We start from the raw sequence: 13365 nt of genomic DNA, 5'->3' as shown, positions 1-13365 counted from the left end.
AAGTGCTGCACCATCATGTCTGAATACAAAGCTTTCACATAGCAATCGTCCAAGTATGGGCACAGATGAATACTATTAAGATGCCAATGAGCTCCTGCCACCACGGTCACCTTAGTGAACATTCTGGGGACAGAGGAAAACCCAAATGGCAGAAAAACAAATTGGTAGTCTTTACCCCCTATCACAGATCTCAGATGTCTGTTACACGCAATGAGAATGTGCAAGCACATATCTTGCATCCCAATCAGGATGGTGAAGGTCTTGTAAAACCTGAGAGAATTTCGTCACCCTAAACTTTCTCTTTGTGAAGAATTGCAACCCTCCTTCCTTCTTTGGGACTAGAAAGTTCCAGTGCTAGCCGTTTGGGACCAAGGGAATCTTTGAATAGCACCCTTTCTGCAAACAGAAGTAACTGCCTTCATCAAAATGCTTGTGCAGGTCAGTGGTATATATGGAGTTATTGAGAGGGTGGTTGGGGGGCATGCAGTGGCATTTTCAGGAAATGGAGAGAATTAGAAGATCTTACTAGTTTCAAGACACGTTGTGTATGTGAATCGATAATATCACACCAAAGAAAACATGCCACCTATCCCCAAATGGCACGTTGAATTCTTGAAAACTCAATGAATTAGAGCTGATCTAATGTCACTGAGGCAGAGGAGGAAAATCGGATCTCGCTGCTTAAGTTAGAACATCAGCCCCCTGTATGGGTAAATACATAGCTATGGCTGCATCACAGGCCGGGCCTGTTGTCACTGTTTGTGGGTCTGGTGGCCATCACTGGCACAGAGATTACACTGCACGGGTGAACTCAAGGGCCAGGAGTAGTGCCATTCCCACGCTGGAACAGGACCGGAGGGCCATACCAGCACAGTGCAGCAGTGCACTGGCACATTAGACCTCGAGTGCTGGGTGAAAGGAGAGTCCCCCACAATAGGGACTATCTTACTACTACGATCTCACAATTAACACTTCTGGATTCATCCTTCCTCTAGCCCTCCATTATTCTATTCAATCCAACTAACAGACTCACATGTCCTCCGCTCAAATTAATGTATACCTCCCTATACTAATACTATACTCATATTTCCCTATACTAATCCACCACTATTCATTTTGGATTCTGGAGTGGCATGCTACTCGTGAAAGGTGCTTTGACGCCTCGTCAGGGATGGTAAGTAGTATATAAATACAATTACAATTATACTGGCAAAGGAGACCTATTGTACCAGAGGTCTAGGAGATTCCTTCACCGGCACAGAACAACAGACCCATACCAGCACTGGTGCTTGGGGATGTACACTGGCGCAGGAGATCTGCTGTGCCAAGAGCAGGAGGATTCCCCCCCACAGGAAGTACACTGGCATGGGGGATGGATTTGGGGGGGCTCGTGTACAGGAGCAAGCAGGTTCTCCTCCTCCCCATAGGAGCTTTATGAAAAAAACTAAATGAAGAAAGAAACAAAAAAAAACACAATTGCTGACGTCTGTTTGCACACCCGGCCACCATCAGTGCTGAGAGACAAAGGAATTAGTGCTTAAAGAGATATAAAAAACACATATATCCTAGCATTGCATTTCAGCTTTCTGTGAGGTATCCGGGAACCTTCAAACAAACACTTTATGCCTCCTTTAGATGCTGTCTTGAGGGTAAGAGTCAATAAAACACCGGCAAGAGACTAGCAGCGTGCACTGGCGACTCCCATAGTGATCACAAGGTGAGGGTTAAGGCATCTATACATACTGGACCTTCTGCCACCTCACCACTTACTTTGTCAAGTCTGCGACGCTCAAATTGCTGATACGATACCGTGTTGTACAATTGTAGCATTTCAGAACAGTTCCAACAACTCAATAAGGGGTCCGATTCCACCTTTGTAATCTTCCTGGGTTTCTAACCAGCACTGATGCGCGTTTCGGTCAAAACCACAATCTCCTGTGGAGTACCTTCTTCGGGGTGCAAAAGTTCTAATACACAAACCCGGGGGTATGAATGATCCCAAGAGTAAAGCTACAAAGAGCTAGAATAGCGACAGAAAAAAAGGAATGAATACCACAACCAAATGCCCTTACAGGCTACACAAACTGTAAAACAGAGAAGAAACGATTAAAAAAAAAAAAATGCAGACCAGAGAACATACTAGGTAGTCCTGAGATGGAAAATTGCCACTGCAGTGTAGAAGAACCATAGAGAGGCAGAAAACAATTTCAGTTAAGAAGTTAGTGACCACAGAGATTTGACCGCACAAGTGAAATGAAGGAAAAAATAAGATAGATAAAACACAAAAAAATCCCTGTGCAGTAGAAAACATACACTATGCCCGTGTGATACGTCATGCACACTCACCATCCAATCCAAAAATAAAGACACAGATAATAAAGGCACAGATATTCTAAGTCAACACTCTAGATGCGTCATCCGTCCCGTAAAACTTCAAATACTCTGATCTTCTAAAAATAAACAAGGTACAATATCGATGAAACTGTGCCTAGGGATCCAAGACACGTGCCCCGGACGTACCAGGCTGCAAAAGGTCATCTCGTCTGAAGGTACGCTAAAGGAAATAAATTATCAACATCAAAATAACCTGAGCACAGACTTTTACATTTCCTCTCGTAAAAGAAAGATACGTATGAGGACTGGATAAGTGCACATTCAAGAAAATAAACTGAGGAGCGTGAGTTAATCAATACATATTAATTAATTTATTTTTTTAAACTTAAATTATGACATACAACATCCTTCAAAAGCATAATAAATAGACTTTTAAAAAACGACTATGTACACTCGAAATTAACAAGGAATGCAATTCATTTCCTGGGGACGTTGCAGTGACAAAGAAAATTCAACAGGGACGACCACGGTTCACAAAGCGGGGAGTGCCATGTTTAGGGATTTGTGAGCCACACCTGCAGTGCACAATTTGCCTAATCGCAACATACCACACCCGAGCGCTTCAGAATTACTTGCCACTGAGGGAGAGGCTACAATTATGCAGCAGGTTTTCCCTGCCAAACAAAGCCAGTAAAAGCGGGTGACTGGACACGCTAGAACAGTTGGAAAAGCAACTCACTGTCGCAATTTATGTCCCCACAGTGGCAAGCTAGAGTTTTTATTTTTAAGTATTTTCTGCCACAGAGCGATTAAGCAAACTATGTTGTTTATTTGCAGAAACGGGTTAACTGAAATCACGACCATAGCTCAAAAAGGGAGCGAGATGTATTTTCATCGCAACCCAAATGCACAGAAAATTTGAGTGGCAAAATCGATATTCAAAAGCCATATTGTCTGTACGTCTACCAGAAGGTATCGAGTAATGCAAGCAGGGAGTCGCCCATTACAGTCGCCAAGAATGCATAATTGTATCCTATGCATTGCACGGAAGCCGCCAACCTATTGGCAGCGTTTGGAACTTGAACTTCCTTGGTGCCTGCATTTAGAGAACATGGCCTCGAGTGTAAGCATGTGATACAACGGGGCAGCCGTGTTCTTTTAGTTTCTAGGACACAAGTGCTGCAGGGGCAGGCAGTTTTCTTGCCACATGCACAGGACAGGAGCAAGTGTGACATGCCAAGTTTTTTCTTCAGCGAGGACCTACAGTCATTGATAGCCCCTTGCGTCGGCCAAAAAAAGGTATTGGTGACTCAACGAGCAGACAAGGATTACCTTCTAATGTTAAAGGAAACTGTACCCTTTATCCGAATAAACTCTGTATACTTCCTGTTACAGGCAGGTCAAATCCAAAGTGCTCTTCATAAAACACAAAGACGAAGATCACAGTGCAAGGTCCAGCCCTACCCAGTTGCCTTCCAAAGCCATCCTCGTCATGGGCTTAACACCAAGTGATATGGCTTCAGCCAGATCATGGCTCGGGGCAGAGCATATTCCTGCCAGGAAATACCTCATAGGTGGCAGTCCCCACTAAAAAAAAAAAAATACAACGTGAGTGCTAAAATATAGACGAGCTCACGTGGTAAAGATGGTTATACATTGTCAGGAATTCATTTACACCAATAGGCTGTTGTATGAATAACTTAAGGCAACTGGGAATGGGCAGAGTAGTTACAAATAATTTAGAGGAAGTGTCTGTCTGCTCTCAACTGCCATGCACGCAGAGGGCCATTCAAAACTGGACACAAAGTAGGCAACACATTTTCTTCAGCACACAATACAGCAGCGTGGTAGAAGCCTGCAGGAGTTTGGAAGGCTGAAAACACCTTTGTGGCTCACTCTAACTGTTAATATTAAAAGCCACAAATAACGAAAACATGAACATGTAAAAACACAAAGAAACGAGAACCGAAGGAGAGAAGGGAACTGTTAAACCAGGCGATGAAGCGAACTAACCATTGCAAGGGGGTGGGGCAAGTGCAAAAACATAGCAGCAGATACCAACACCTTCTTAATGCTCTGCCACCAAGTCCAGACACAGACTCTTCTCCAAATGGTTACACATACAAGAGAAACACAAGAACAGAGACTGCACTGAACACAAAAAGCTCCCCCAACTTCGACTACGTTAACGAAGAGAGGTGCTGCTCCAAAATAGCAATCACCCGTGGCCCAGCAAAGCGTCTCGCTAGATCAAGTGCAGTCAGACCCTCAGTGTCCTGCTGCTGCAAGTTGGAGTCTGCTGACAGAAAAAGAACAACATCCTCGTGACCTTCACGGACAGCCAAGTGGATGGGTATTGAGCCGTGGCAGTCGGGCACATTGATGTCAGCACCGTGCTCCACCAGAAGCTGTAGGGTCTCAAGGAAGCCAGTACGCGCTGCATCGTGGGCTGGAGTGGTTCCATAGTAATCCTGGATGGTGACACTAGCCCCCTGTTTCAATAGCTCCCTGGCCACAGCAGGGCTGCCGAACATCATCACCTAAACATGAGAAGGAAAAGATGAGTAAATTAATAAAGTGGAATATCCAGTTTATTTTGCACAGTTTAATTGTGTTTGGCCCATTTCCTAGAGCTTCTGTCCTGCTAAGTGATCTAGCTGACACAAAAGAAAATAATGTGATTTCTCCGGCATTTCATATTTCTTAGACTCATAAGCCTAATATAGTCAGCCCTCAGGCTGAAGATGAGAATGATACACATACATGTACACACTCAAAAAAACAACAATGTCAGAGAACCAATCTGAATTCACTTCATTACTTGCCTGTGCCAATGACTGGGCCACCCCGAGTGGCACGTGGCCTTTCTTTTATTTACTTCTGGTGCCTACCTACACCCTCGGCCTGATCCATCCCAAATCCCTACACTAGAACCTACAACCCACATCAGTGACCCACATACCTGAAGAGCCGTCTTCCCAAAGCGATTGATGGAGTCTGGATGCACCAGTTCCTCGTGCAACAGACGCTGGACCTCAGGGACATCACCCCGGGCAGCTGCACTTGTCAGCCGGTCACCAGCTGTGATCTCCCCGTCTAGCAGCATGGAAAGCCGTGGCCACCAAAGTCCAAGACGAAGAGGGAACCTGAGATGCAAGAGATGAACAATGAGGGAACGACGGATCAGAAACACAAATTCAAAAAAAGAATGGGACAGGAGCCACATTTTCTTCATCCACCCAGGCATCCGAAGTCCTAAGCAAGTGTTGCAGACTGGAAGGCTGAGGGACCACTGAAGTTGGGGATTAAAGCTGAGTGGAGTGATTCCCAATCGTTTGACCTCTGTGGGCCCCAATTTTATCATTACAGGAACCTAGGGACGCTACTGAATCGTTATTGGAATCCGGCAGCCCCTCACTGAGTCATTACTAAAAGCAGTAGACCCAGTTCTAAACATTGTTGATGATTTGAACAGCAAAACAATACACAGAAAATACAGAAACAAGCATTCCATCAAACACATACACAAATGATAACACATTTTATTTAATTTGCAAACAAATAAAAAATAAACGTTTAATAGAAGGTTGGAGCTTTTCTAAATTCAATTGACGCTGCACATAGTCCACAGTATATTTTGTTTGGTGTACCTGCACTGCTCCAACAAATCAATTTCAGGATATTAATTTAATTTTTAGTCTCCAATTTCCTTTGCATTTACAGTACGTTTTTAAATCTTCAATTGCATATCCAAGCACTTTATTTATATTCACTTTATTATTCAACTGATTTTAGTTAATTTTCTAAGCAGTCACAGACCCCCCTGAGGAGGCTTTGTGGACACCTAGGGGTCCCCGGACCACAGGCTGGGAACCACTGGTGTAAGGGATATTATAAAAATGTGTTAACTTCACACCTTAAAACATGATACTCAGTCACAAGAAATTACAAAGTAAACATTTTGAAACTCATATTGACTCTAAAACACATGTAACAGCCAGAGCTGCCAGGTTCAAGTCTTGGCCCAACATTCTGCGATTCTGGGCAAATCACTTAATTTCCCTGTGCCTACCCAAAATGAATGTGCCCCTCTGTAATGAAACTGGTGCTCATGTAAAGTTCTCCAATACCTTTGGGCCGAGTTTGCACTATATAAAAACTGCAAAAGAAAAAAAAAAAAAAAAAAAAAAAAAAAAAAACACCACACTACCTAAAACATTAACCTGCTCAACTACCGACAATTAAATCAGGGCCCATACAAACTCTCCCCTGACACGAACATAAACCAGTCATCGCTGGCAAACAAGGCAGCCTGCAGCCATTGACTGGCCATCAATCGTCCTCCACCTAGCACACCAACCAGCTTCGTCTGGTAGCCGCTCGCCAATACAAACCAACACCCTACCTCATTTGGCAAACAAACCACCTAGGTTATCAACAGACCCCCGAACCAATTCCCCTATAGGCAAATTAACCTGCTTCCAACAGGTAAACCAAGAGCTTACCTACTTTTAACTGACAACACAGCCAGCCAGCATTCACTTCCTCCCAAACGGCAAATGCATGCCAGTTCACATCTGTCAAACTAGTCAGCTGCCAAATGACACACGCCCCTCACCGCGTCCACTAACCCACTATTGGCAAATTATCCTGCTAAACCCAGACCACTGATGTACGAGACAACGAGCGTCCTTCCCCTTGTATGTCTGTCAAGCAGTCCGTCCCCAATCCGTAAACCATCTAACTCTCACATGACAAACCAACAATCCAGTACAGTGGCACACAAACAACCGACCCGCAGACTTGCCAACGCCCGCCAACCACACTAGCCTGTAAATATCAACCAGTGACGACCTCCAGAAACTCAAATCCAATGTACACATCCGTAGGTCCTTCACAACTCCAAACAAAACACTCATGCTATGCTTCAACACTGTTTTCCTTCCTTTTTGGTATTGTTCAGAGTATTTTTCTTTGGGGGTAGGGCGGGTGCAGGGCCACAAAACATTTCGACTGCCGTTAAACAGAGTAAACGTGACGTTTATAGAAATAAAGTGCAACTAAATGAGTCATCACACGAAGTCTCTAAATCTGAAAAGTGAGTTTTAAGAAAGCCCTTCTCTCGGCTGTGTGAATCCCTTCGATGTATCACTTTAATATTCTTTGTAATGGTGTATTTAACGTTGACACATGACAACAAAATCAACTCATTAACCTTCGTTTGTTTCAGAAAGATGAATACTAGGTACTTTAAAAAAAAATCACAAGTACATAGTGGCCACATCTCCTTTACCCCTTCATCGCTCTTGAATATCAAAAAACAAGGGACGATATAGTTGCTTCATGTTGGGGCTACCGAAGGTATGCAGGGAGCGTAGCTCCTGCTGGCTGTGGATTTCTGTCAGTTAATCTCTGAAGTCTAGTTTCCAGGTAAACGATTATCACTGCTGTCGGGTAAATGTGGGTTGAGGACTTGAGCTGGGCTTGAGGAAGAAAATCCACTGAGCGAGGGGCTATCAAGTACATTCGTTGTGCGAGACTATCACGTAACTTGCTGGTAAGAAGAGTGGGGAGGTAGGGGCACTAGTTAAAAGTATCTGCAGGAGGTGGTACATCGGGAGGGGTCTCGGCGCCTCCTGTACAAATGCGGTGTCGTGCTCTTTCTCTACAATCTCTCAAGTCAGCCAGCGCCACCTCACCTTACTTGCACCCCTCGGAGCCCCGCCCCCTTTGTTGGGGGCTTCCAGAAGACGCCCGTTATCTTCAACGGCTGTAGAACGCCGCGGGTGATCTAGGAATCCGAAGGACGCTCGCACCTTCTGCTCAAAGCCCCGAGGGTTGTCCGCGAAATGCAGCCTTTCTTGTCTGTCAGCGAAAGCCGAACCGGCTTCTCGCCCTATTGACTCGGGCAGGGTTGCCCCGTCACGTGATCTGTCACACCCACGTGGGGGAGGGTTGACAGGTTCCCCGTGTGCCTATTGTTATTTTACGAAACAGATACTAAGTAGCCCAATCGGAGGCCGGCCTCAGGCCGTGAGGTGAAGGTGGGGACACAACCACCCCTAGCAGCCAATCGCTGGCTGTCTCCACGGCTGGCTTGTTTTTCTGTGTTTAAAAGGCTCAGAGATCAACATAGAGGAAGGACTGGGGCGGACTGGGTAACTGGTTGGCGGAAAGGACTAGAACTACCATCTTCGAATGTGTCATTCACTTACGAATGATTAGAAACATTCAATATTTACTGAATTATTGTGCCGCATTGAAATAACAAGTGGTACTAATAAAAAAGTATTTAAATCAAATTCTCATTATGCCATATGGTAATTATTCGATAATATGTAGGGTGACACATATACAATGATTACAACACATATTTTTTAACTTGCCGACGTCTACTAGAAAAAAGACGGCGTTTGTTTCGTTTTAGAAAAAAAAATCCGTAATCACTCTTGATCTTTATACTCGCGTCAAACTCGCATTTAGGTTCCACCTCGAGATGGGCGCTGTCAGGCTCATTCAGTTAGTGATTGGACCGTGCGCTGGCCAATAGTAAGTGGGACCGTGCTGCCTGAGCGAAGGAGGTGGAGTTTGCAACGGTTTTTGAAAAAAAGGGAAAGGGCGGGAAGGAGGGCAAAGGGTTGATATTAAGGTAGTGATCGGGTTGTTTGGAGGCTACGCGCTCTTTGCTGGCGGTTGAACCTCAGCTGACTTTGGAAGCTACTCATTTTCTCTTCGCCGAGAAAATGTGCCATATTGTGACAACGTTTAGCACCCGGGAAGGTCTCTTTATTATGATTTTGGTTTCATACGTTATTAATTGCAAATATATTAATATACATTTCATACCAACAAACACTATTATACTTAAAATATAATTTCGCCTTCCTCTCCCCTTACGCTTCTATCTCTCCACGTTCCCTAATAGACGGGTTGCCCCTTCTGCCTTACATTATGATAATCTTGCCTCATATTGTAATGTGCAGGTCTGCATTTCAGGACATTGAAAAGGTAAATTTTCAAACAACTTGAACATGTTATTATCCTATTAACTTGTGTTAGAGCGGTGCTTCCCAAACCTTTTTTTTTACCACAACCTAATTTTTAGAACAACAAACTTTCACGAACAGTCTGCCTTTAACATATATGCAAGTAGACCCAATTTTGAGAGGGACTCCCGATTTTTCAAGCCAAAACAGGCTTTACTTTGGCTATTTTCCACCTGAAATTGCTTTTCCTTCTATAGAAGTCAATTGGATAAATACATTCTCCCGATTATTTTTTTTTAATCTCTCACTTTCCTCTTCTAAAATGTTGACGTATGTCTTAATGGACATGAGAAAGGGATGTTTTCAATGGATATACAGCAGTGCAGATATTAACTAGAGTACATGCTTGGTCCTAAAAAGTGCTGATAATGTCCAATGTATTGAAGCAGTGCTGAGAAGTCCAGGTACTCTCCCTCTCAAATTAAAGAAGTGCAGGCACTCAGTACTGGACAGTACCTGCCTATTTGAAGCACTGTTATAGCACATTGTTACAGACAACACATTTTCCATTGAAATGGCCACTACATTTTCACAGGAGTAGGTTTACTGGTGAAGCAACATAGCACACAAATGATAATGTGTGGAAATCGTGTTTCTGTGAATAATTATCCTTTGTACACCACCAAGTAAGGTGTCTTGATTTGTTTTGATCTTAATAAAATCTGTTTCAAGCACTGTAGGAAGTTGGCTCTGTATATACTATTTCAAAGTAAGAAATGGCGTGCATAGAGTCCAAGGGTTCCACTTAGAGGTAAGATAGTGGCAAAATTAGATAATTCTAATGCTCTATTTTATGGTAATGCGGTCGAGCAGTAGGCTTATCAGAGGGTAGTGTTAAGCATTTGTTGTACACACACAGGCAATAAATGAGGAACACACACTCAAAGACTTACTCCAGGCCAATAGGTTTTTATATAGAAAAATATATTTTCTTAATTTATTTTTAGAACCACAAGTTCAAGATTTGAAGTAAATACATAAAATGCAAGGTACTCCACACAGGTAAGTTAGGAACTTTGAATTAAAGCAATATCATGTACAGTTTTTATTAAAATGGCAATAAGCTACTTTAAAAGTATACAGTGAAAAAATCAACAGTTCCTGGGGGAGGTAAGTATTGGTTAGATTGTGAGGTAAGTAAGACACTTACAAGTCTCAGTTGCTGGGCATAGGCAGCCCATAGTTGGGGGTTCAAGGCAACCCCAAAGTTACCACACCAGCAGCTCAGGGCCGGTCAGGTGCAGAGGTCAAATAGGTGCTCAAAATACATAGGCGCCTATGGAGAACAGGGGTGCTCCGGTTCCAGTCTGCCAGCAGGTAAGTACACACGTCCTCGGGGGACAGACCAGGGGGGTTTTGTAGAGCACTGCAGGGGACCCAAGTAGGCACACAAAACACACCCTCAGCGGCACTGGGGTGGCTGGGTGCAGTGTGCAAAGCAGGCATCAGGTTTTGTATTGGTTTCAATGGAGGGACCCAGGGGTCACTCTAGTGGTGCAAACAGGCACAGGGGGGGCTTCCTGGCCAGCCACCAACTGGGCTAGGCAGAGGGTCTCCTGGGGGTCACTCCTGTACTGAGGTTCGGTTCCTTCAGGTCCTGGGGGCTGCGGGTGCAGTGCTTGGTCCAGACGTCAGGTCCCTTGTTGCAGGCAGTCGCGATCAGTGGGAGCCTCTGGATTCTCTCTGCAGGCGTCGCTGTGGGGGTCACGGGGGACGTCTCGGGCTACTCACTGGGTTGCAGTCACCGGGGAGTCCTCCCTGTGGTGTTGGTTCTCTGGATCTCGAGCCGGGGGTGTCGGGTGCAGAGTGTGAAGTCTCATGCCTCTGGCGGGAAGAGTGAAGTCTTTAAAGTTGAAGAAAAGTTGCAAGTTTGTTGCAGGTTGTTGAGCAGAGCCGCTCCTCATGGGAGTTTCTTGGTTCTGGGGGTCAGAGCAGTCCTCTGAGGCTTCAGAGGTCGCTGGTCCCTGTTGGATGTGTAGCTGGTTGCAGGTTTTCGACTCACGAGACAGGCCGGTAGGGCTGGGGCCAAGCAGTTGTCGTCTTCCGTCGTCTCTGCAGGCTTGTAGGTCAGCAGTCATTCTTCTTTAGTTCAGGTTGCAGGAATCTGATTTCCTGGGTTCTGGGGTGCCCCTAAATACTAAATTTGGGGGCAGTAGCCAATGGCTAGTGTCCTGAGGGTGGCTACACCCTCCTTATGCCTCCTCCCTGAGGGGAGGGGGGCACATGTCTATTCCTAGTGGGGGAATCCTCCAAAACCAAGATGGAGGATTTCTAAAGGCAGGGGTCGCCTCAGCTCAGGGCACCTTAGGGGCTGTCCTCACTGGTAGGTGTTCTTCCTTGTTTTTCTCATTATCTCCTCTGGACTTGCTGCCAAAATTGGGGGCTGTGTCCAGGGGGCGGGCATCTCCACTAGCTGGAGTGCCCTGGGGCATTGTCACACGAAGCCTGAGCCTTTGAGGCTCACTGCTAGGTGTTACAGTTCCTTCAGGGGGGAGGTGTTAAGCACCTCCACCCAGTGTAGGCTTTGTTTCTGTCATCAGAGAGCACAAAGGCTGTCACCCCAGGGGGGCAGAAACTCATCTCTCAGCAGCAGGCTGGCACAGACCAGTCAGTCCTGTGCTAAAGGATTGGGTAAAATACAGGGGGCATCTCTAAGATGCCCTCTGTGTGCATTTTTTAATAAATCCAACACTGGCATCAGTGTGGGTTTATTATTCTGAGAAGTTTGATACCAAACTTCCCGGTATTCAGTGTAGCCATGATGGAGCTGTGGAGTTCGTTTTGACAAACTCCAAGACCATATACTTAATATGGCCACACTGTACTTACAATGTCTAAGAATAGACTTAGACACTGTAGGGGCATATTGCTCATGCAGCTGTGCTCTCACCTGTGGTATAGTGCACCCTGCCTTAGGGTTGTAAGGCCTGCTAGAGGGCTCGACTTACCTATGCCACAGGCAGTATTTTGTGAGCATGGCATCCTGAGGGGGATGCCATGTCAACTTTGCCTTTTTCTCTCCACCAACACACACAATCTACAATGGCAGTGTGCATTTGTTAGGTGGGGGGTCCCTTAGGGTGGCACAACATATGCTGCAGCCCTTAGGGACCTTCCCTGGTCACAGGGCCCTTGGTACCACTGTTACCTTTTACAAGGGACTTATCTGTGTGCCAGCGGTGTGCCAATTGTGGAAACAATGGTACATTTTAGGTGAAAGAACACTGGTGCTGGGGCCTTGTTAGCAGGGTCCCAGCACACTTCTCAGTCAAGTCAGCATCAACATCAGGCAAAAAGTGGGGGGTAACTGCAACAGGGAGCCATTTTCCTACACAAGCCCCCCCCCAGCCCACAGGCCAGGAGACTCAGCCAAAGCTGGGAGAGTCTTCCTAATCTGTCAGGCGAGGAAGAGTAAGGAAAACAGGCTGGTTTGTTGCAGGGCCTACTCTGCCTTACATCCTCCTGTTCAGGTCATTCCCTCTGGGGAACTGACCTACTTTCACAGTGATAGGACCTAGTCTGAATTGCCTCTTGTCTGAGTTTTTAATGTCTCCACCCATTCTCTCTATTTTGGGGTTAGAGGTATCCACCTCTGCTAATCTTATTTTAGCCAGGGTCACCCCTAGCTTACCCAAAGAGGTTACCCATAGCTGGAGTAACCCCACCATGACCAACAGGGTCAGGGGGCCTAACTTGCTATTTGGCATGGGGTCAGACCACCATGCCAAGGACAGTGCAGCCATAAAGGCTAACACCAAGCAGAGGCAACTGACAGCTGTTAGTACCCAGAACCACACCTTTAGCTCTTCACCTACAAGGGAAGGGGCTAAATTACAGGCTTCTTTGGGTTCAGGGTGCCTGTCTGCTGTGTTAGAGTGGGGGGTTACTACATCTTGTAGTAAACACCCTTCTTCCACTCTTTCTTCTGTTAACTGAGGCGCCATCCACTCAGGTTTAACAGTTGCCTGAGTAGCCAGGACGTCTT

The 13365-nt window shown here is 45.5% G+C and overlaps 1 protein-coding gene across 2 annotated transcripts; it reads right to left on the bottom strand.

Annotated features, from left to right (window-relative positions):
- Positions 1-2684: 2684 nt before the first annotated feature.
- CDKN2D (cyclin dependent kinase inhibitor 2D) lies at positions 2685-8422 on the bottom strand. 2 transcript variants are annotated; one of them, XM_069230396.1, is made up of 3 exons: positions 8034-8422; positions 5297-5480; positions 2685-4874 (listed from the first exon to the last, which is right to left on the bottom strand). In XM_069230396.1, exons 2-3 carry the CDS (start codon positions 5438-5440, stop codon positions 4515-4517), a joined length of 504 nt encoding a protein of 167 aa, XP_069086497.1. In that variant the 5' UTR covers positions 5441-5480; positions 8034-8422; the 3' UTR covers positions 2685-4514. The 2 variants fall into 2 exon arrangements, with proteins under 2 accessions (XP_069086497.1, XP_069086498.1); XM_069230397.1 differs by lacking the exon at positions 8034-8422 and adding an exon at positions 6840-7100.
- Positions 8423-13365: the final 4943 nt, after the last annotated feature.

The sequence above is a fragment of the Pleurodeles waltl genome, chromosome 4_2, assembly GCF_031143425.1.
Source record: "Pleurodeles waltl isolate 20211129_DDA chromosome 4_2, aPleWal1.hap1.20221129, whole genome shotgun sequence".
NCBI classification, from domain to species: Eukaryota; Metazoa; Chordata; class Amphibia; order Caudata; family Salamandridae; genus Pleurodeles; species Pleurodeles waltl.
Note: the sequence above shows the minus strand (reverse complement) of the source record. Positions and strands in the feature narration are given on the sequence as shown.

What these genes read in the sequence shown, in the direction of transcription:
- CDKN2D (XM_069230396.1), bottom strand. Translation starts at nt 5,440, where the DNA reads ATGCTGCTAGACGGGGAGATCACAGCTGGTGACCGGCTGACAAGTGCA. An exon ending in TTGGGAAGACGGCTCTTCAG is followed by an intron (nt 4,875 to 5,296) that starts GTATGTGGGTCA and finishes TCTCATGTTTAG; the next exon opens with GTGATGATGTTCGGCAGCCC.